Source organism: Sorex araneus, chromosome 3 (assembly GCF_027595985.1).
Source record: "Sorex araneus isolate mSorAra2 chromosome 3, mSorAra2.pri, whole genome shotgun sequence".
NCBI lineage: Eukaryota > Metazoa > Chordata > Mammalia > Eulipotyphla > Soricidae > Sorex > Sorex araneus.
In genome coordinates, this window is record NC_073304.1 from 164,303,596 (window position 1) to 164,323,998 (window position 20,403).

The following is a 20,403-nucleotide window of genomic DNA, read 5'->3' on the forward strand; positions in this document are numbered from 1 at the left end:
AGATGACATGGAAATATGCATAGAGGATCAATTATGAACAGCATTGTAAACCATGGTGCCCAAGTAGAAGAATGCCATGCCTTCACACCAATTTTATATTATGTCAGCACAGCATTCACCATGTATCAAATGTATGCTCACTTCAAATAAAGGTAAATAAAGGTGATATGGATTTCATTTTACATAAAGGGAGACACAGCTTGGAGGAAATCACCTGGTTCCTTTGAACATAAAAACTACTAAGGTAAAATGTCATTTCAAACTTAAGAAATAAATGGAATAAATAGCCAATCAATTCCTATATACTATAAAAGATTAAAAATAAAATGTCTACTGAAATAGGACTGAGCCCCAGTAGATAACATGACCACTTCAGAATATATTTAACTGATTTAGCTTATTCACTTCACATTTTTACAAATTTACTAACAGACTTAATCATACTTAAAGGAAACAATTTATGGTATTAATTGATAATCCAACTTTACCATCTATTGTGATGATAGAGTTGTGTTGTTCTCTTGCCTGAAATTTATAAAAATTTTCCTTAGGATCATGCATAACTATCAGATCTTCACATCAAATATAAGAAAAGGTTTGTGTGAAACCAATCTGTAGAGCAGTATGAAAATGACTTCTTTCCATATTTTGATTGCTCTTTCTAGAATGGGTCTTTTTAGGTTTGGGGGCCACAGGTACACTAGACCTTTGGGCTATCCTATCTCATTTCTCTACAAATAAACTTTTGTTCTGGTGTTTGGGCTTGCTAGGTGATGATAAGGGATAACTCCCACCTCCCGGGGACTACCCTCAGAGGTTGCTCTTCTTGGTGCTTGGGGACAATGGGGTGCTGTGCTGGAGTTTGAACCCAAGCCTCCTATATGCATAGTGTGTGTTCAGTCCATTGAGCTCTCTCTCTGGCCCCTCTCTAAAGAAACTTGAACCAAACATGGGATCTACATGTTCGTATCCTATGTGATAGAAGATTCACTTCTGAATCAATTTCAAAGTAACTGACCACAAAGACCACCTGGAGGGCCTTACAAGTCATCTAAAGAAGCGGCCTGATTAGAAAACTTCAGGAGTCCTATTTTCTAATTTCAGGTGAAGAGTTCGGGTGCTGAAGAGTTCAGGAAACATACATGAAATAACAGCAAGTAACCAATGTCCAATTCAAAGCTTCCACTTACTGGACATTAGGCTGTTCTTCGACATCAGGATGTTCTTTGACATCAGGCTGTTTCTTGACATCAGCTTGTTCCTTGATATCAGGCTGTTCCTCCACACTTAGTTGTTCCTCAACACCAGGCAGATCCTCAGGTGTCATATCAATGTTTAGTGATGCTGCAGTACATATCTCTGACATTTTCACGTCCTGTTTAGAGGGAAAAAACCATCAAAATGAAGATTATTTAAGTTTTTGATTTTTGGGGTCATACCTGGCAGTGCTCAGATGTTACTCCTGGCTCTGCTCTCAGGAATTAGTCCTGGAAGTACTCGGGGAAACCTCTGAAATGCTGGGGATCAAACCCAGCTTGGTCATGTGCAAAACTAATGTCCTAGCCTCTGTACCATCGCTCAGACCCCCAACTCAACAACTTTTGTGTTACCTTTCAAGGAGTTTATGGTCTCATTATGTAGATTAAACAGTGACATCTAAAACAGTGTCAATGTAAAAAGGTGATATTTGTTAAGGGTCAGAAAATGAGGAATTAAATGTGGAGTACAGTATTCGAACTGTATTATCATAACCATTATTATCATAACCATTCTCAGCTACTGCAGCCAGCTGATATGAAACTTTTTCTATGTTTGGCCCCCTGCTGAAGGAGGGGCAGGAAGAACTTCTTTGAGTCAGAGATCCATCAGGGCAGCTTGACACTACTTCACAGGCTGGAGAGACTCCAACCTAGGCTTCAAAAAGGACAGAATTTGAAGAGATCAATTCAAGGAGGAAAAAAGTTAAAAGATGGAAACTGTATTTTTAAGGGATTTTATGGACCTTTAAGTGAAAATATGTATACATTTGGAAATCCTTCCTTCTCTGAATTTTTTATTTTGACTTTAATGGTATCACTTTTTGTAGTGCTATACAGAATATTAACATTAGTGGTAAATGGAATTTCATTCCAATGAAGTTATCCAAAGAATTAGTCTGTAAATTGGGTTTTTTTCCTTTTATTAAAATTTTAATTTAGGCACCATGATTTACAAAGCTTTCAATAATAGGGTGTCAGGCATACAATATTCCAACACCAATTCCACCACCTGTGTCATCTGCCCTCCCCCAGGTTCCCCTGGCCCCTCCCCCAGGCATGCCTCCATTATAGGCACATTTTTAAGTTTGATCAGAGTTTGGTTCCCATACCAATCAAAGTATTGGCTCTGTAGTTTACATACAGACAAACACTTCACCTCAACACTTCTGATGTCCCCAATGCCCCTAAGTTACCCGAAGACTGCCTTTATCTTACTCCTGGCTCTGTGCTCTGGGGACCATGTGGTGCAGAATACCAAACCCTGGTCAGCTGTATGCAAGGCAAGTGACTTAGTTGTTGTACTATCTCTCTGGCTGAATATTTCTAAAGTCAACTTTTAAAAAAAAATTTATTAGTGAATCACCATGAGGTATAGTTACAAACTTATGAACTTTCATGTTTGAATTTGGTTTACATCCCTCCACCAGTGCACATTCTCTTCCACCAATGTTCCCAGTATCTCTCCCACCACCCCTACCCCAAACCCCCCACCCCACCCTGCCTCTGTGGCAGGGCATTCCCTTTTGTTTTCTCTCCTGTTGGATGTTGTAGTTTGCAATAGAGTATTGAGTGGCCATCATGTTCGGTCTATAGTCTACTTTTCGTATGCAGTTTTTAACCCGAGTGGGTCCTCCCAACATACTCTACTAGGTGTTCCCTTGTCTATCTCTGCTGCCGAATTTTCCCCCAGCATGTGAGGCCAGTTTCCATGCTGTGGGGCAGACCTCCTGATTCTTATCTTTACTACTCTTGGGTGTTAGTGTCCCATTCTGCTACTTTATATTCCACATATGAGTGCAATCTTTCTATGTCTGTCTCTTTCTTTCTGACTCATTTCACTCAACATAATACTTTCCATGTTGATTCACTTATATGCAAATTTCATGACATCTTTTCTAACAGCTGCATAGTATTCCATTGTGTAGATGTACCAAACTTTCTTTAACCAGTCCCCAAAACAGATGAATGGTTAAAGTCAACTTTTTAAAATAAAATTACAGTGGGGAAAAAAGGTAATTGAACTAAAAAAATACAATGACATATTAGGCAGAACCATCCATTGCATCAGCATTTAGGTAACTTCTTGATAACATATCATTTAACTACTCCTCAAAATATGAAACAGAAATTTTAGGTGAGCTAAAAACCAATGAAATACAAAGCATAATCTATTTGCTCCTTTGCTGCCACATTGGAACAAGGAGAAGGAGACTAGAAGTGGTGAGAGAATCATGATCACATTTAAAAACTGCTGCTGCTCTACTAAACAGTCATTTATGCCAGTGAGAGAATACTTTAAAATTTTGTTTACCAGATGTCTTCTCCACAACAGGATTCAGTTTTAAAGGCAAAATATCTATTCTGCCAAAGAGTAAATGAACATAGCTCCTAATGAAAGATGAAACACAAATTCATCATCAACATCATCATCATCATGCTGTTGATAGTCGATTTTCTTGAGTGGTCTCAGTAACGTCTCCATTCGTCCTAGTCCTCAGATTTTAGAAGCCTCTTTTCACTCATTCTTCCAAACGGTGCCACACTGGAGGCTCTTTCAGGGTCAGGGAAATGAGACCCATCATTGTTAATGGTTTTGGCATATGAATACACCACAGGGAGCTTGCCAGGCTCTCCCATGCGGGCAGGAAACTCTCTGTAGCTTGCCAGGTTCTCCAAGACGAAGAACTTTTGCCCCCGCACCTGGCTGTCTTCACCGTGGGTTGAGTTTCCCTCCCTGCCCTGAGCAGAGCCCCGGCAGCCGAAGACCTCCAGAACCCAGCCACAGCCATGCTCAAGGCCCCTCTTCACATGCTCGGATGAGCCACATGCATGAAGGAACCAGCAGAGGAACTCAGGTGTGCAGGACCCGGGGCTGAGATCTCCAAGCCTGCTCCGATCGGGACTGAGTCTCTTCCACCCAGATCCCCCATTTTCCCGTAGGTAGGGAGTCACACCCAGAAACTGCCCCCAGAGCTGTGTAATCCCATCAAAAGCCAACATCCAGAGACTATAAAACCAAGCTCCCGGAAGAGATCGATGCAGAGTCTCTTGCCCCTGTGCCTGGCTGTCTTCAAATTATGGTAATAATTGCCAGCTAATCTGCAAAGTCTGTCCAATCAGTTGAATTCTGTACTTCAAAGTAGAGTCAACTCCGTGTCCAGAGCTTACTTGACTTATCATACCTTTGTGACAGCACTTCCTACTATGTACATTTTGGACCTTCTTCTTAGAGAGCAGAAACCAGTCCTTTACAGACTTTCCCATACTAAGAAACAGTTCATTTAATGAGCCATTTGTTAGTAGCTTTATCATTGGGTTTACCCCAATGCCTGGCACAGACTATCTATTCAATGTATGAAGGTTTTGTATGGATTTTAAATGAAGCTTATGAATGAACAAATATAATGTGGCAAATGCTCACAAAATGTAATACTATTTGGCAGTAAAAGTATTGATAGATGCAACAAATGAGTGCATGGCTTTATATAAAATATGACTGGCAAGAAAAGTATTGATACATGCAACAACATGGGTGTATGATTATCTATATAAAATTTCCAGAAAACATAAACCTACAGAATCTCAAGAGCAGGATAGCATGTGCCTAGAGTTGGGGTTGGGCAGGTAAGGGAACTGAGATGATGGTCAAGTGTACAGTGTTGCTTTCTGGGGTAAAGAAAATGTTCTGAAATTGCTATCATGGAAGCATGCTTATGTGTAGATACTAGAGCCAACAACCTGTACATTTGATACCCATGAATTTTATGTCCTAGGAACTTTATCTCAATCAAGCTTTTAAGAGGAAATAAAGAACTAAATACTAAACTATTGTTTTTTTTGGTTTTTTTTTTTTTTTTTGGTTTTTGGGTCACACCTGGCGATGCACAGGGGTTACTCCTGGCTCTACACTCAGGAATTACTCCTGGCGGTGCTCAGGGGACCATATGGGATGCTGGGATTTGAACCCGGGTCAGCCGCGTGCAAGGCAAACGCCCTACCCGCTATGCTATCACTCCAGCCCCATAAATACTAAACTATTAAACCAAAAGGGTGTCTCACCAAACTGGTTCATGTCCAGAAGCTAAATGTTCTTTATTCTTCTAACAATCAACTGAGAATGGAAATGATTTCTTCGCATTTTTTTTCTAACAAATTTCTCTACCAAATGGTTCAGCAGCCCTCAGTCTGAATCCCTCAAAAGCGGGGGGCACATGCTCACCTCTCTAAATCAGCATTTCCAGAGCAGATTCTCAAGAGCTGGGTATCCAGTAAGTGAATGAACACTTCTTGAATCTGAGAGTTTAAGGAAGTAACAAGTACACTTGGGAAGGAAAATGAAGTTGTAAAAAAGTGACCAAAGCACAAAAGTTCCTTTCTTTTATTTCCTAGTATTCTGAAAACATGCTTGCCATAAAAACCTGTAAGGAGTCTCATTGGAATTTTTTTTTTTTTTTTTTTTTTTTTGCTTTTTGGGTCACACCTGGCGATGCACAGGGGTTACTCCTGGCTCTGCACTCAGGAATTACCCCTGGCGCTGCTCAGGGGACCATATGGGATGCTGGGATTTGAACCTGGGTCGGCCGCGTGCAAGGCAAACGCCCTACCCGCTGTGCTATCTCTCCAGCCCCCTCATTGGAATTTTTAACTTCATGTCAATCTAGAGACACTTGTTTGAAAACATCTCAGTGACTCTGATGATGGTGATTCTGGTTCTCACAGAGTTAAAAGGAAAAGAATGTGTAGCAAAAGAAGAGTATGAAAGATGCAAGCCATATGAGCTACAAATTGTTCAGTGTTTTGTTCCAGTCACTTTATGAAGGAAAACATTTCAATTAAATTTTAGTCAAATGGTGCTAAAGCCACTTTTGAAAAAAAACTTTTGAAAGTTACTTTCAAATGCCTAAAATTAGCATAGCATTGAAACAAAGGCTTTGAGGAAAGTCTTGAGAAAAGTTTCAAGGTTAGAAAAACTGTTAAATTTACAAATTAACTTCTTCGAACTGACTCCGCCCCCTGTGACTAAGAAACTCTTTCTTGTCTCCCTACACTCCTGCAGCATTTCCTTTGAGGCCACATACCCAAGTCACTGAATCTTAAAGACACTATCTTTGCAAGGGAATGAGAAAATTCTTTGCAACCTTGCTTCATGATTCAAGGTTCTATCATAATAAGGAGGGGTTTGGCCACTAGATGAGCAGATATTTCTGCTATGGTCAGTTGATCTGTCATCAGGAGGATCTACTCACTCAGCATCATATCATTCAGAAGTGTTTTGAGCAATTGATTCAAGTAAATACCTTCACAGATGACTCTAAAGGAATATGTTGCTTTCTGAGGTTAAGAAAGAAATATGTTTACATTTGGCAATCTTCCCTTTTCCTATGAGACAACAACTTAGAAACACAACAATAAACACAAAATCTATATGGTATTAGAGAAGTATGGGCACCCAAATTCTTAATTCTGGTTCTATAGCTGTAAAATGAAACAACTGTTCAACCTATTACAAGGAATCAAATAAGGTGCCATCATGACACATGTCCTTGGATACAGAAAGCACCTTGCTAGTGCAACAACACAGTAATGCTTTAGAAAGAAAAACATAACCTCTGGTCAAGAATCAAGGAGACAAGAATGTCCCTTAGATTCTTTGCGCCTCTGCCTCCACTACCAAACATGCTTCTGAAGAGTGTTGGACTCTGGAGTGTGTTGGAGCCACCCGTTGACTTGGACTTTGATGAGTTTGTCTGGTCACAATTCTCTTTGGACATTGACTTGACTAGGCAAGGTAAGTCCCCACAGATTTGTCCCTCATAATCCTCACACCATTTTTGAACCTCACCTCACTTTCCACATTGCTGTCCACACAGACTGGTATTTGCACACGACATACTCTCAGGTTCCCCTGAGTGTCCACCTGCCTGTTGGTCAAAGGGCCAATGCATCTAATGGTTCAGAAGTTCGGACTTATAGTAGTACCTAATTTATCAGGTATGTGTGTGGTGGGGGACAATGGTGGTGGGGGATGACGATCAATCCTCAAATCATGATGGTAAAAAATTTCCCCCAAATAGTGTATGAAATGAGAATGCAAAAGAGCTTAGGTTTATCCAATTTCAAATGCAGTAAGACCTGATAAGGGCTAAAAAGAAGCTGATACTCCTGGTGTAAAATGAGGAACTGCACTGCATTGTAGCACTGTCATCCCTTTGTTCATCGATTTGCTCGAGCGGGCACCAGTAATGTCTCCATTGTGAGAATTGTTACTGTTTTTGGCTGACCCAGGTTCGATTCCTCCATCCCTCTTGGAGAGCCTGGCAGGCTACCAGAGTATCCTGCCCATAGAGCAGAGCCTGGCAAGCTACCCATGGCATATTCAATATGCGAAGAACAGTAACAATGGTAAAACAAGGAACAGAAAAGAAAAAAGATTTTGAGGTGCAAACAGGGACCAAAGAAACAGAGAAAGTCTAAGAGTGAGTTCTCTGGGTTTCTGAAACTTAAGCAGGTGTGGGCATACACATATTCCATTTTCAGAATCCACTTTTCTAGGTGACCAGACATTCACCAACAGGGTTTGCTTTTCAGTCATGTCATGTGACAATGTATATTGAAATTAGGTCAGGGCTGCTAAGTGCAGCACTGATATACCAGCACTGATGGGGCTATTTCTGCTGCCCATTGGAAGTTTCTTATCTAAACTTATTTTGAATATGGAAAATGAGACTGAAACAAAATGATACAATGATCTGGGTTATGATGCCTTCACACCTCTTCACTGACTGCTGACAAAGGCAGTTTCCTCAAACCCTTTCCTGTCTCCCAAATCAAGGCTGAGTCTTCAGGAAAGAAATCAAGGCTGGAGATCAGGCCTATCGTAGGTGGCTTCAGTTGCCACAACCAAGCTGAACTGTCATCCTGCAGGCTTTTAGTTTGTGTGGGACCCGCAGATCCCCTCCCCGTGATCTACTCCATTGAGACACTCACAGAGCCAGACAAAACTTTCCCTCCAAGTGATTTTCCAAGGAGTCTCAGTGTGGGGTGGAACAGCAAACTAACAGATGAAGGCTGTTAGAAATTTATTCAGGGTCTGGAGGGAGGAAAGTCCCAGAACAAGGTGCTGGAAGATTCAGTTCTTGGTGAGGGCCCTCTTGTTGGTGCCCAGGAAGTTGTCGTCCTGGGTACCCTCAAGAGGGGACAGAGTGCGAAGCCAGCCTTTTGCTGAAACATCAATACAATCACGAGCATGCCACTTTCAGATCTCATCTCAACTGAAATCTCTCCCAAAACCATTCCATCCACAAATACCACTAAAATGGGAATCAGAGCTTCACTCTAAAACCAGCCTTATGCCAAATGTTTTGTTCAGAGATCTATGCACAGCAATACACTCAGGTCACTGTACATACACTCAGGTCACTGTATACTCATCAAGTGTATGTACACAGAAGTATGTATATGTGTATAAAATGTGGAATGCATTATATGTATAGATATATACATACATACATGTGCACACATGTGCATATACATGTACATATTTGGATATGTGGATATGCATACACATATATATGTATATATAAATGATATATATGTAATTATAAATATATTTTATAGATGATATATATTCACCATCACTGTCACCATCATCCCATTGCTCATTGATTTGCTCGAGCAGGTACTAGTAACATCTTCATTGTGAGGCTTGTTGTTGCATATCGAATACGCCATGGGGAGCTTGCCAGGCTCTGCTGTGCAGGCGAGATACTCTCAGTAGCTTGCCGGGCTCTCCAAGAGGGGCAAAAGAATCAAACCCGGGTCGACTGCATACAAGGCAAACGCCCAACCCCCTGTGCTATCACTCCAGCCCAGATGATATGTATTATATAACAGATTATACACATATAATTTATTATAAATGCACTTCTTATTAAATGTAGTATTTGCATATATTATAATATATAAATATATATCACTGTCACTGTCATCCCATTGCTCATCGATTTGTTCAAGCGGGCACCATAACGTCTCTCATTGTGAGACTTGTTGTTACTGTTTTTGGCATCTCGAATATGCCACAGGGAGCTTGCCAGGCTCTGCTGTGTGTGTGTGATACTCTCGGTAGCTTGCTCTCCGAGAGTGTTCGACTCCGAACACGGGTCCACCACGTGAAAGGTGAGCACCCTACCTCTGTGCTATCGCTGTGCTATCACTGGAGCAATAGCGAGAGCACATATATACATACATTTATTTATATTATATGTGTATATATTAATTATATATACACACATAATGTTTTATATATTTAAATTACATAAAATATATTTTTAATATTTATATTTAATTATACATTTGTACTGAAGTGATAGCACAGAGGCTGGAGTGATAGCACAGCGGGTGGGCATTCGCCTTTCACGTGGCCAACCCGAGTTTGATTCCTCCACCCCTCTCGGAGAGCCTGGCAAGCTACCGAGAGTATCAAGCCCATGCGGCAGAGCCTGGCAAGCTACCCATGTGTATTGGATATGCCAAAAAACAGTAACAATAAGTCTCTCAATGAGAGACGTTACTGGTGCCCGCTCAAACAAATCGATGAGCAACGGGATGACAGTGACAGTGATAGCACAGCAGGTAGGATGTTTGCCTTGCATGCAGCTGACCCAGGTTCAATTCCTCCATCCCTCTTGGAGGGCCCAGCAAGCTACTGAGAGTATCCTGCCCACATGGCATAGCTTGGCAAGCTACCCGTGGCATATTTGATATGCAAAAAACAATAACAACAAGTCTCACAATGGAGACGTTGCTGGTGCCCACTCAAGCAAATTGATGAACAACGGGACTACAGTGCTACAGTGCTAATTGTACATTTAAATATAAATAATATATTATAAATATATTTTATATATTAGATAATAATTACATCAGTAGTCTATTAAAGTTTTTGAGGCAGTAAAGTGAAATTGAATGTTTACAGTTGCTGATACTTTCTAGGAAGACAAACTTTTATATTTAGTATTTTGTTAAGTTGCAGGTGCATCTGTGTGGTACAGGATGTCTTGGTTTGAGAAAGAGCGACCACCACATTCTGAATTCAACTAGAAAAGAAATAACTCAAGTCAAAGGTTTTGTTTCCTGCAGGTATCCCTTTCTGTCCCTTCTCCTTAACCTCACCTTTGGTCTTGCAAACTTCTCTTCAAGTCACAACACAGGAGACACAGCAGATGACAGTCAGTGATAAACTGTACCTCAGCATGCTTCACTTCAGAACCAAAAGCACAACTGTCCCACATAGGTAGCTGTGACTTGAGACTTTACAGTCTGGGAGATACAGTTGCCACCCCCCCGCCACATACACACAACAACTTGGATAAAGAAACTTTCTAAATTAGAATTTTGAATAGACAACTGTATTGAAAATGAATAAGAAAGGGACCCTTCTACACTGCTGGTGGGAATGCCGACTGGTTCAGCCCTTCTGGAAAACAATATGGACGATTCTCAAAAAATTAGATATTGAGCTCCCATTTGACCCAGCAATACCACTGCTGGGAATATATCCCAGAGAGGCAAAAAAGTATAATCGAAATGACATCTGCACATGTATGTTCATCGCAGCACTGTTTACAATAGCCAGAATCTGGAAAAAACCCGAATGCCCTAGAACGGATGACTGGTTGAGGAAACTTTGGTACATCTATACAATGGAATACTATGCAGCTGTTAGAAAAAAGGAGGTCATGAATTTTGTACTTAAGTGTATCGGCATGAAAAGTTTCATGCTAAGTGAAATGAGTCAGAAAGAGAGAGACAGACATAGAAAGATTGCACTCATCTATGGCATATAGAATAACAGAGTGGGAGACTAACACCCAAGAATTGTAGAAATAAGTACCAGGAGGTTGACTCCATGGCTTGGAGGCTGACCTCACATTCTGGGGAAAGGGAAACTCAGAGAAGGGATCACCAACTATAATGTAGTCGAAGGCCATGTGGGGGAAGGGAGTTGTGGGCTGAATGAGGGCTAGAGACTGAGCACAGTGGCCACTCAACACCTTTATTGCAAACCTCAACAGCTAATTAGAGAGAGAGAACAGAAGGGAATGCCCTGCCACAGTGGCAGGGTGGGGTGGGGGGAGATGGGATTGGGGAGGGTGGGAGGGATGCTGGGTTTACTGGTGGTGGAGAATGGGCACTGGTGAAGGGATGGGTTCCCGAACTTTGTATGAGGGAAGCATAAGCACAAAAGTGTATAAATCTGTAACTGTACCCTCACGGTGGTTCACTAATTAAAAATAAATAAATTTAAAAAAAAAAAAGAAAATGAATGAGAGCCATCACATTTCATCAAAAAATTATGATTGTTCTTCTATGAATTTTAGAGCCACTAATAGTTAATTTGCTATGTGAAAATGCACTATTTTGTTCACATTTTAAGTAAAAAAACAACTATAAAACCATTAATTTCCCCCTACACCCTAGAGTCAGTAATCAAATGTTGACTGAATTGAGAGTGTTTAAACTGAGTTTCAGAGGATGATTTTCTATGGTGAACTCACCTGAGCTGTAGGATCACCCGCATAGAATTTTGGAATATAGTTCTATGAGTCTGAAAAATACAGCAAGCTTCCCAACAACAACCAAGGACTTAAGCATGAAAAGCAGGTCTGACTGAAGACTTCCTCAAATACAAGTGCCTTAGATAAAATGTTGAAATTGACTGACACCAAGGGATATTTTTTGAGACCACAGATATATGATTTTGTGGTTAATTACCCCACAGGCTTCATGGTTCTTAGGCCTGAGCAACTTTAACCGAATTACACCTCTGACTCTGCAGATGGCAGGTCTTGGCATTTCTTTTTTCTTTTTTTTTTCTTTAAAAAATTTTTTTATTAATGAATCACTATGAGGTACAATTACAAACTTATGAACTTTCATGTTTGCATTTCATTTATATCCCTCCACCAATGCCCATTCTCCTCAATCAATGTTCCCAGTATCCCTCCCACCACCCCCACCACCCCACCCTGCCTCTGTGGCAGGGCATTCCCTTTTGTTCTCTCTTCTGTTGGATGTTGTAGTTTTCAATAGAGGTATTTATTGAGTGGCCATCATGTTCGGTCTATAGTCTACTTTTGGCACGCAGCTTTCAACCTGAGTGGGTCCTCCCAATAGTCTCTACTAGGTGTTCCCTTCTGATTTCTACCTCTTTTTTTTTTAACAACACGCAGTAAAAATTTATTCATATTAATAACTCCATTTGTCATGGGGGTTGTTGCTTAGATGTATGGGATGGCACATGCATGCTGGCTCTCTGAGGTTACACAGGTGCTGGCTGTCTGAGGTTACACAGGTGCTGGCTCTCTGAGGTTACACAGGGCTGGCTCTCTGAGGTTACACAGGGCTGGCTCTCTGAGGTTACACAGATGCTGGCTCTCTGAGGTTACGCAGGTGCTGGCTCTCTGAGGTTACGCAGGTGCTGGCTCTCTGAGGTTACGCAGGTGCTGGCTCTCTGAGGTTACGCAGGTGCTGGCTCTCTGAGGTTGTGCCGGTGCTAGGTCTTGGCATTTCTATGGCTCTGGTTTGTGGGAGGATCCAGATAGGCACTGTTTACCAATGGCAGGAATAAAGATCAGTTCATTGTGCATGCAGAGGGCAGAACTCTGCATCCAAGGAAGGAAACTAGCTCTCTGGAGTAAAACCTCTCCAATGTGCTTTTCTCAGATGGTTACACCCAAAATTCAGATTCTTCTCTCCTGTTATCTTATGTTCCATAGCAAAAGCAGCTCTAGTTCAGTCAGGAAAAGAAATGAAGTTGAGAAATTTGGGTTCAGACTCGAGTTCTGCTGCTCACCCCATGCTGTGGCCCCTTTCCTTCCAGTATAAGAGCACATTCATGCCTACCCCTCATGGAACAGGTTTGTATTACAGATATTCACTTCAAGAACTTTTAAGATTTCATTTACTAACCCATAGATCACAATGAATAAACATCTTTTTTTGTCCCATTTCTTAAACCTAACATTTAATATTTCTTAAGAATGACTGCTTTAAATAGTAGTCTTACTGACTGATGGTCAGAATACCTCAAATTCACATATCAGAACTTTAATTTCCCATTGGATGGCGGTATTAAGATATAAAGCCTTTGAGAAAGGGTTAGCTTTGGCAGAGCATAAGGGGCTCTAAGAGTTGGATTGTATGAGGAAATTAGTGCTCTCAACAAAAGAGCCCAGTGATATTTCTCTTACCACCACCTCCATCTTCCTCTCCACTTTTTTTTCACCCATACTCTCTTCCATGAAACGGAACAGCAAGAGGATGGCTCTAACTAGAAATCAGCTGGAATTCCAATCATGATGACAGACATCACAATCTCTAGAACTATGAGAAATAATTGTTGCAAAAGTCACTCAACTTTTGGTGTTTTTGTCATGATAGGGGAAGTTAAATTAAACAGCATTCAACTGATACTCAGGTAAATGTACTTACTCAACAAAATGAAATTCCTTTGCACTGTTTCATACCTACTCCCACTTAGTAAAAAATATTTTATATAGGTTTTCATATACTTTACTCTTTGACTTATGAAAAATCACCTTTAATATATACCATATATGAATTATTACCCCATTTTAAAGGGATGGAACAGTCAGAAGTTCAGAAGTCAGATAACAAGAGGTCATTTCTGGTCAATTTAATTCTTATTTTGGTAATTCTAGACTCATCTTAGCCAAAGCAAATTCATGGACCCAATTTCTTGTAGTTTATTTTGGAGAAACAACAGAAAAAGCCTCAGCAGGATACCATAGGGCATGCTATTTTCTGTAATAAAGAGTAAAATTAAAGCTTTCACATCAAAATGTTTCATTCAGATCCTAGCAACACACAGACACACACACAGACACACACAAAGTGAGCTCTTGGGGATGTGTTCTAACATGGGCTGCTTTACACAGATTTGAAACCAGAAAATGGAGAGACAGAAGAAAGCATATACAAAGACAACTGCTACCTTTTAAAATTTGTGGCACTATATTTAGAATCCTTTTGCCCTGACTTTCTGTGGCTATAAAGCTTTCTTCCTTATCCCAACCCCCATTCTTTTTGCAGGGTTCAGGGGTCACCCTTTGTAGTGTTTAGGGGGTCACTCTTAGGAATACTCAGAGGACCATATACAGGTGCTGGGGGTTGAAGTAGAAACCCTCCACCTGCAAGGAAAGCACCTTGCCCTGTGCTATCTCTTGGGCCCCCATTCGTCTTAAAGAGTTTCCAGCTTGTACTTTAAAGCAAAGCATCAGATTGCTTCAACCTGATACTAGCTGCCCCTAAGTGAGTATCTCACAGATAATTTCCACTTCCCAGAAGCTGATCTGTCAAATATGGGCAACATAAAGGATGAAACATCTATAATTATATGGGAACATAGAGCCTAGAAGCATCCTCACTGCCCTGCTACTTAGAACTGCATTGGTAGAAACCACTGTACAAATTGATTGTGTATTTGAAGACCTTTAGTGATGGGAAACCTTTGATTTTTGGAAATATATTGCATGAAGTAAATAAAGGTGGATAAACCACTAAGTAACTAGTTGACTTTAGTAAACATGGCTGTGACATAGAGATTGACTTCTTACACATCTACAAGTTTAGCTCCCCCAATACACAGGCTATTTTCCAAATCAAGACTTTTAAAGAATTGCTTCTATTCCTTGAAGTATTTTCATTAAAATTTTTAAAAATAAGCTTCATTTAAATGAGGCTTTCTCCAAATTATGAACTACTTTCTAACTGTGTATAAAAAATAAAGAAAAAAATATTTTCCTGAACTTACAGTATGGTATAAGGTAAAAACATTGATAAGCCTCAAAATAATTAAAGAAACTGACAATAACAATATACTATGCTTTTATTTGGGCTATAGATATGGAGAAAACTGGAGGCAAGATGGCACCGACGCCACCCGAAACCCTCGCACTCTCCCGAACCCGGCTCGCCATCTTGCCTTAGACAACTTGCGGCTCAGCACACCAGGCATGGAACCCTACGCGTGATCCGTGCTGGAACTCTACACGTGATTCCTGATGGATGTTGCCAGCTGTTTTGCAAGATTTGGACAGAATGGTGTCAGCAAGGCATGGAGAAACTGTGGTGGTGGCTGCAGCATCGCTGCCTGCCCCAAGTGGGCCAAGGTGCAGCACTGTCGGACATTGAGCCTTGGTGGCAGTGCGTACAGTGGCTCATCCACTGTGGGGTGCTGTCAGCCAACCACTGGGTAACCTGGGGCTTGGCGCAGGTGTTCGACTTGGCACAGACCCTCCATGATAGGGTCCTCCTCTGCCAGCTGCTCAACAACCTCCGGGTGCACTCCATCAACCTCAAGGAGATCAATTGAGGCCGTAGATGTCACAGGTGCTGCCCAGAGACCAGGCAGGAGCGTGTTTGTCAGTGTGCAGATCGTTACAACATGCCAGTTGACCAAAAGCTTACATTCAGTAGACTGGGAACACCTGTAAAGGTGATTAGAGGCCACCCCAAAAACCTCCATCCCTCTCAGAGAGCCTAGCAAGCTACCGAGAGTATCCCGCTGGCACAACAGAGCCTGGAAAGCTACCTGTGGCGTGCTCAATATGCCAAAAACAGTAACAATGATGGTCCTCATTCCCCTCATACTGAAAGAGCCCCCAATACACCATCAGGCTACACTAGCATGCAACGGGGACTAATGGAGATATTACTGGCACCCGCTAAAGCAAATCGATGAACAACGGGATGACAGTGATACAGTGATAGATATGGAGGGACAAGAGCTAACATTTATTGACTGCTTATATGTACTCAGTGTATACTAATACTTACTGGATTTTACATTTATTTTTCCACCACTATTTTCATTTTACAAATGGGAAGCTGAGAAAATTATAAAAACTTACCTACCTCAGAGAGTTAGGCCAGCACAAGGGAGACTTGAATCCAGCTCACATTTTATCACACTAGGCAAAACTGCCTCCTTGACAAGGAGTTTCTCGGAATATAAACTACATTCTAGGCAGTGGTGATGCCACTGGACTAGTAGACAGGATGGTTTTCATACAATTATTGTTTGATTGAATAATTCTTGAAGTTCTATAGGATTATCTTGTCATAAAAGAAAGTGTATTATTGCGATCAATGTAGCTTTTCAACGCACTTTCTTAGATCACCATTTGACATTAGAAGACACTGAGACAAGTGTTTTTTTTCAGGATTACAGAGTAACAGAGCTAACATTGAAAACCAAATCAACTAATCCATTAGAGTGGTCTGGCCAATACACCTATGTTGGAAATCATTCATTAAGAAATACATTTGGAGGCTGGAGAGATAAGGTACTTGCCTTACATGTGGCACCATCATCCCTTACATCCATCCCTGGCACCACAGAGTCCCCGGAGCACTGCCAGGAGTTATCCCTGAGCACAGAGTCCAGAGTATGCTCTGGGCACTGCAAGGTGTGACCCCCCCCAAAGACATTAGACATCACTTTCCAAAATACTTGTAGATATATGGAATCAAAATAAGTTATAAAACACAACTTACCCTTACTAATGGACTAATAGTTTCTTTATTTGGCTGCAACTGGCAATGTAAATAATGATGACACGAGGCTTAGTGCTGAGTAATTACCATTCCAACTCTAGTAGAGTTTTTTCGAAGTATATGTTATGACTCACTAAAACCCTGTACCCAAAATCGAAGCTCTTACAGGATAGCTGGCTCAAAGGGATATTATTCATGCTTTGCATGCTGGGGGCCTGAGTAAGTATTGATACCACATGGGTCCCAGAATGCCATCGCCCTTCCAACATTCTCCCCACCCCCAAACAGGAAGTAGTCACTGAGCATCTCTAGATGGGACCCAAAATAAAATTCAAAAACGTATGATGGAACATTAAAGGAGACCAAATCTGTTAAGTATTTGGGATACAGGGAGATTGTGAACCATAATCATATGATTTGCTTGGAAATAAACCCATCAGCTAGACTTCAAACTATGGAGGTGTGAGATTCAACAGATATGCCCATTCATACTAAAAACAAATGCCTTTAAATGGAAAAAAAGTTGTGAAAAGCAAAAGTTCTATAATCTCACCAGAAATGGGTAATGAGGTGTAGAAACACCAGTTGGCAGAACCGACTTTCTGTTTCAAAAGGAAAAGACTGGATTGGTAAAGTGAAAATCCATTAGGGTGATGGGTAGGGCAAAGGGTGGAATCTCAGGACAATAGTTGTGATGACTACAAAGAATCTGGGGGGAGGGCAAAGAGTAACCCTTGATGTACTGCTTAAGGACCAGTTGAGAAATGATCAAGCTCTTGGATGCTTTCTTTTTGCTAGCATGCTGAATTACCGAGTGAAAACAGGAGACACATCTTGGATTTAAATTCATTCTTTCTCTCACTCTGGCTCTTTCTCAGTGATCTCTCCCTACCCCATTTCCCTCCCTCTCTCCCTGTCAAGTGACAAGGACAAACCTAGGCAAGTCTTCAATACAGACTTGGAGTCCATTCCTCACCTACTTCATCTATGCTCACAGTGGGCTCTGAGGCAAGGTCGGGGTTCCCAGGAGTCTATGAACACCTCCATGCTCGCCGCACCACTCTCACCCCTGCAACAGACCTCTCACCCTCGCAGGGTCCCGGTGGAAAAGTGAACAGACAGAAAGAGGCAGTCTGGGTCACTCCTTAGGGTTGAGGTGCTAAGAGCCCGCGGGAAGAGCCCGAAGACCCCCCACCCCGCTCCCCACTGATTTCAATTTGTTCCTGAAGAAGCCGGGAGGGCATTGCCACAACACGCAGCTCAAAGGCTTTTTTTTTTAAGGTGTGGGGGGGGGGGGCAACTGTCATTACGTCTTGGGGGTGGGGACGCAGCTGGGAGGAGAGGGCTGCATCCCCCGGGCCCGCCCCCAGGCCGGGGCACTTGCTCGGGCCACGGGAGCTGCTCGTGGACAGCGCCGCGGCGCGGCCGGGTCACAAGCTGCTGGCTGCCTGCTGTGACAGGCCACACGCCCACCTCAACAGCCCCGCCCAGCTCCCCACGGTCCCGGTCCGCAGCCTCCCGCGCCCCCGGGACCCTCGGCCCCACTGCCTCCCCCCCTGGATTCTACAGCCTAGGCGAGGGGACCCGGTGACCGCCTACCGTCCTCTGCGGCGCCTGTCGCTGGCCGGTCGCCTGGGCCACCACCGCGGGGACCCGCGCTGAGGGGCGCCGAGCGCCGGGGGATCCCGAAGGGAGCCCCCCACCCCGGCCGAGCCCCCGGCGCCCAGGCGGACGGAGGGAGGAGCCGAGCGGGCTGGGAGGGAGAGCAGAGAGAACGCGGTCGGCAGCAGCGGCAGCGCCGGGCGGTGGCGAGGACGGCGGGGACGGCGCGACCCGGAGACGGCGGCGCGGCGGGGCGTGAGGGTGGGAAAGGCGGGAACGTTCAGGGGTCGCGGCGCGGCCGAACTCCGCGGATTTAAGCCCCGGGGCGGCGGGCTTCCGCCGGGCACGAGCTCTCTCGCCCCTCTCTGCCCGCGCCCCGCGCCCGGGTCCTCCTTACCTGGGGGCCTCGGGCGGGCCCAGACGCTCCCGGCGGCCGCGCTAAGGTCTCCTGCCGCGGGCACATCGCGGCCATGCAGGAGGCTCGCCGCCCAGCGCCGCCCCCGAGCTGCCCAGGCGCTCCGGCCCGCGGGCGGCCGGCCGCAGGGGCCGAGGCAGCGGGGCGCGCGACTCGCCTCCCGTCGGGGCCATGGACCGCCGCCGCCGGCGCCGCGCCGCGCCGCGCCGCGCTCCGCACCGCCCGCTGCCGGCGAGCCCCGCGGCCGCCCGCCCCGCCTCGGCCCGCCCCCTCGGCTCCCGGCCCCGCGCCGGCCCGCCCTCCCCTCGCGTGGGGCCCGCCGCGCCCGGCGTGCGTCCTCCTCTATATAAGCCGGGCCCGGCCACTGACCTTCGCAGCCCCGGGGACAGGGGCAGGTCCCCGAGGAGGGGTCCTAGCGGCCAGGGTCCCCGGGGCGTGCATGAGTGTAGTGGGGTGGGTGGGGGATCGGAGGCTCGGACATCTGCCTTTCCCGTTCCCCTCTCCACCCCACACTCTACCCCTGGGGGAGGGGAACACCTGCGGCGAAGAAGCCGCCAAATCGGGGCGCCTGGGGTGGCCTCAGCGCCAGGGAGCAGCCCCGACACCCACCTCGCTCACGGAGCTCGGGCGACCGCCATCCTCCATCTCCGCGCCACACTGTCACCACGCCTTCGGATGAAACGGGCGTGATTTAAAACACTGGGGGTTCCTCGGTCGGACGCCCATGGCAACGCGGACCACGGTGCCGGGTGTGGGTGACCCCCCACGCGTCGGCCCCTGCGGCCGCGTCGAGGCAGCAGCGCGGGTTCCCGTTGGCACGCGCGCTGCAGAGATGCGCGCGGGCTTTCCCCAGCCTCACGGCGCAGCCGGGGAGAGCACGGGCGGAGAGGGGGATCCCGGCATCTGGTTGATGCGGAAAGGTTACCACGGGGTGCTCAGGCCGATCAGATCACGGCGCCCAGAGCCTAGCTTCCGGTCAGCCCCCCAAGAGTGGCAAATTACGTTCCAGGGCAAAAATAAAAAAATAAAAACAATAAAAAAAATCATCGGAAGGAGGGGATTTGTAGCCCACGGGGTTGAGCTGCATGTTGTTGCACTTGGCAAGGCTGGCTGACTGGTGTGGATGATTCGGTAGGTGGCATTCTTCCCTTGGAGTCAGGACGACAAAGAAGGCAGATTAGTGATGAAGGACACCACTCTATGATACTAGGATGGGAAGAGATTTTGTTTTTGTGGTAAGGGAGAAAGAGAAACCCCCGAAACCCAAAATTGGTTTCTGCCAGGTGTCATCATCACGTTTTAAAGAACAGGGTTCTGGTGGCTGGATCCAAGCAGATGTTATGTGAGACACACACACACACACACACACACACACACACAGACACACACAGACACATACACACACACTCACACACTCCCTTCACCCACCCACCCCCACCCCCATCCTGGAATTGCTTACTGTGAAATAGGGAGAAATGTTCCAGCCCATTTTAAGTCTTGTCCACATCATAGCTGGCTGACATTGGCTTTATTATACACAAATCAGGC

The 20,403-nt window shown here is 44.4% G+C and overlaps 1 protein-coding gene across 2 annotated transcripts in view; it reads right to left on the reverse strand.

Annotated features, from left to right (window-relative positions):
- ARHGAP20 (Rho GTPase activating protein 20) overlaps nucleotides 1-19,879 on the reverse strand; it is a 65,707-nt gene extending 45,828 nt beyond the window's left edge. The window contains exons 1-2 of one of the 2 annotated variants that reach the window (XM_055130253.1): nucleotides 19,465-19,879; nucleotides 1,191-1,375 (exon numbers count right to left, since the gene is read on the reverse strand). In XM_055130253.1, coding sequence (XP_054986228.1) covers nucleotides 1,191-1,375; nucleotides 19,465-19,500 — 221 coding nt within the window. In that variant the 5' untranslated portion in view covers nucleotides 19,501-19,879. Of the gene's footprint in view, nucleotides 1-1,190; nucleotides 1,376-18,837; nucleotides 19,055-19,464 lie in introns of those variants that run through there. The other variant, XM_004605037.2, reaches the window with a different exon arrangement.
- Between the last annotated feature and the right edge of the window lie 524 nt (nucleotides 19,880-20,403).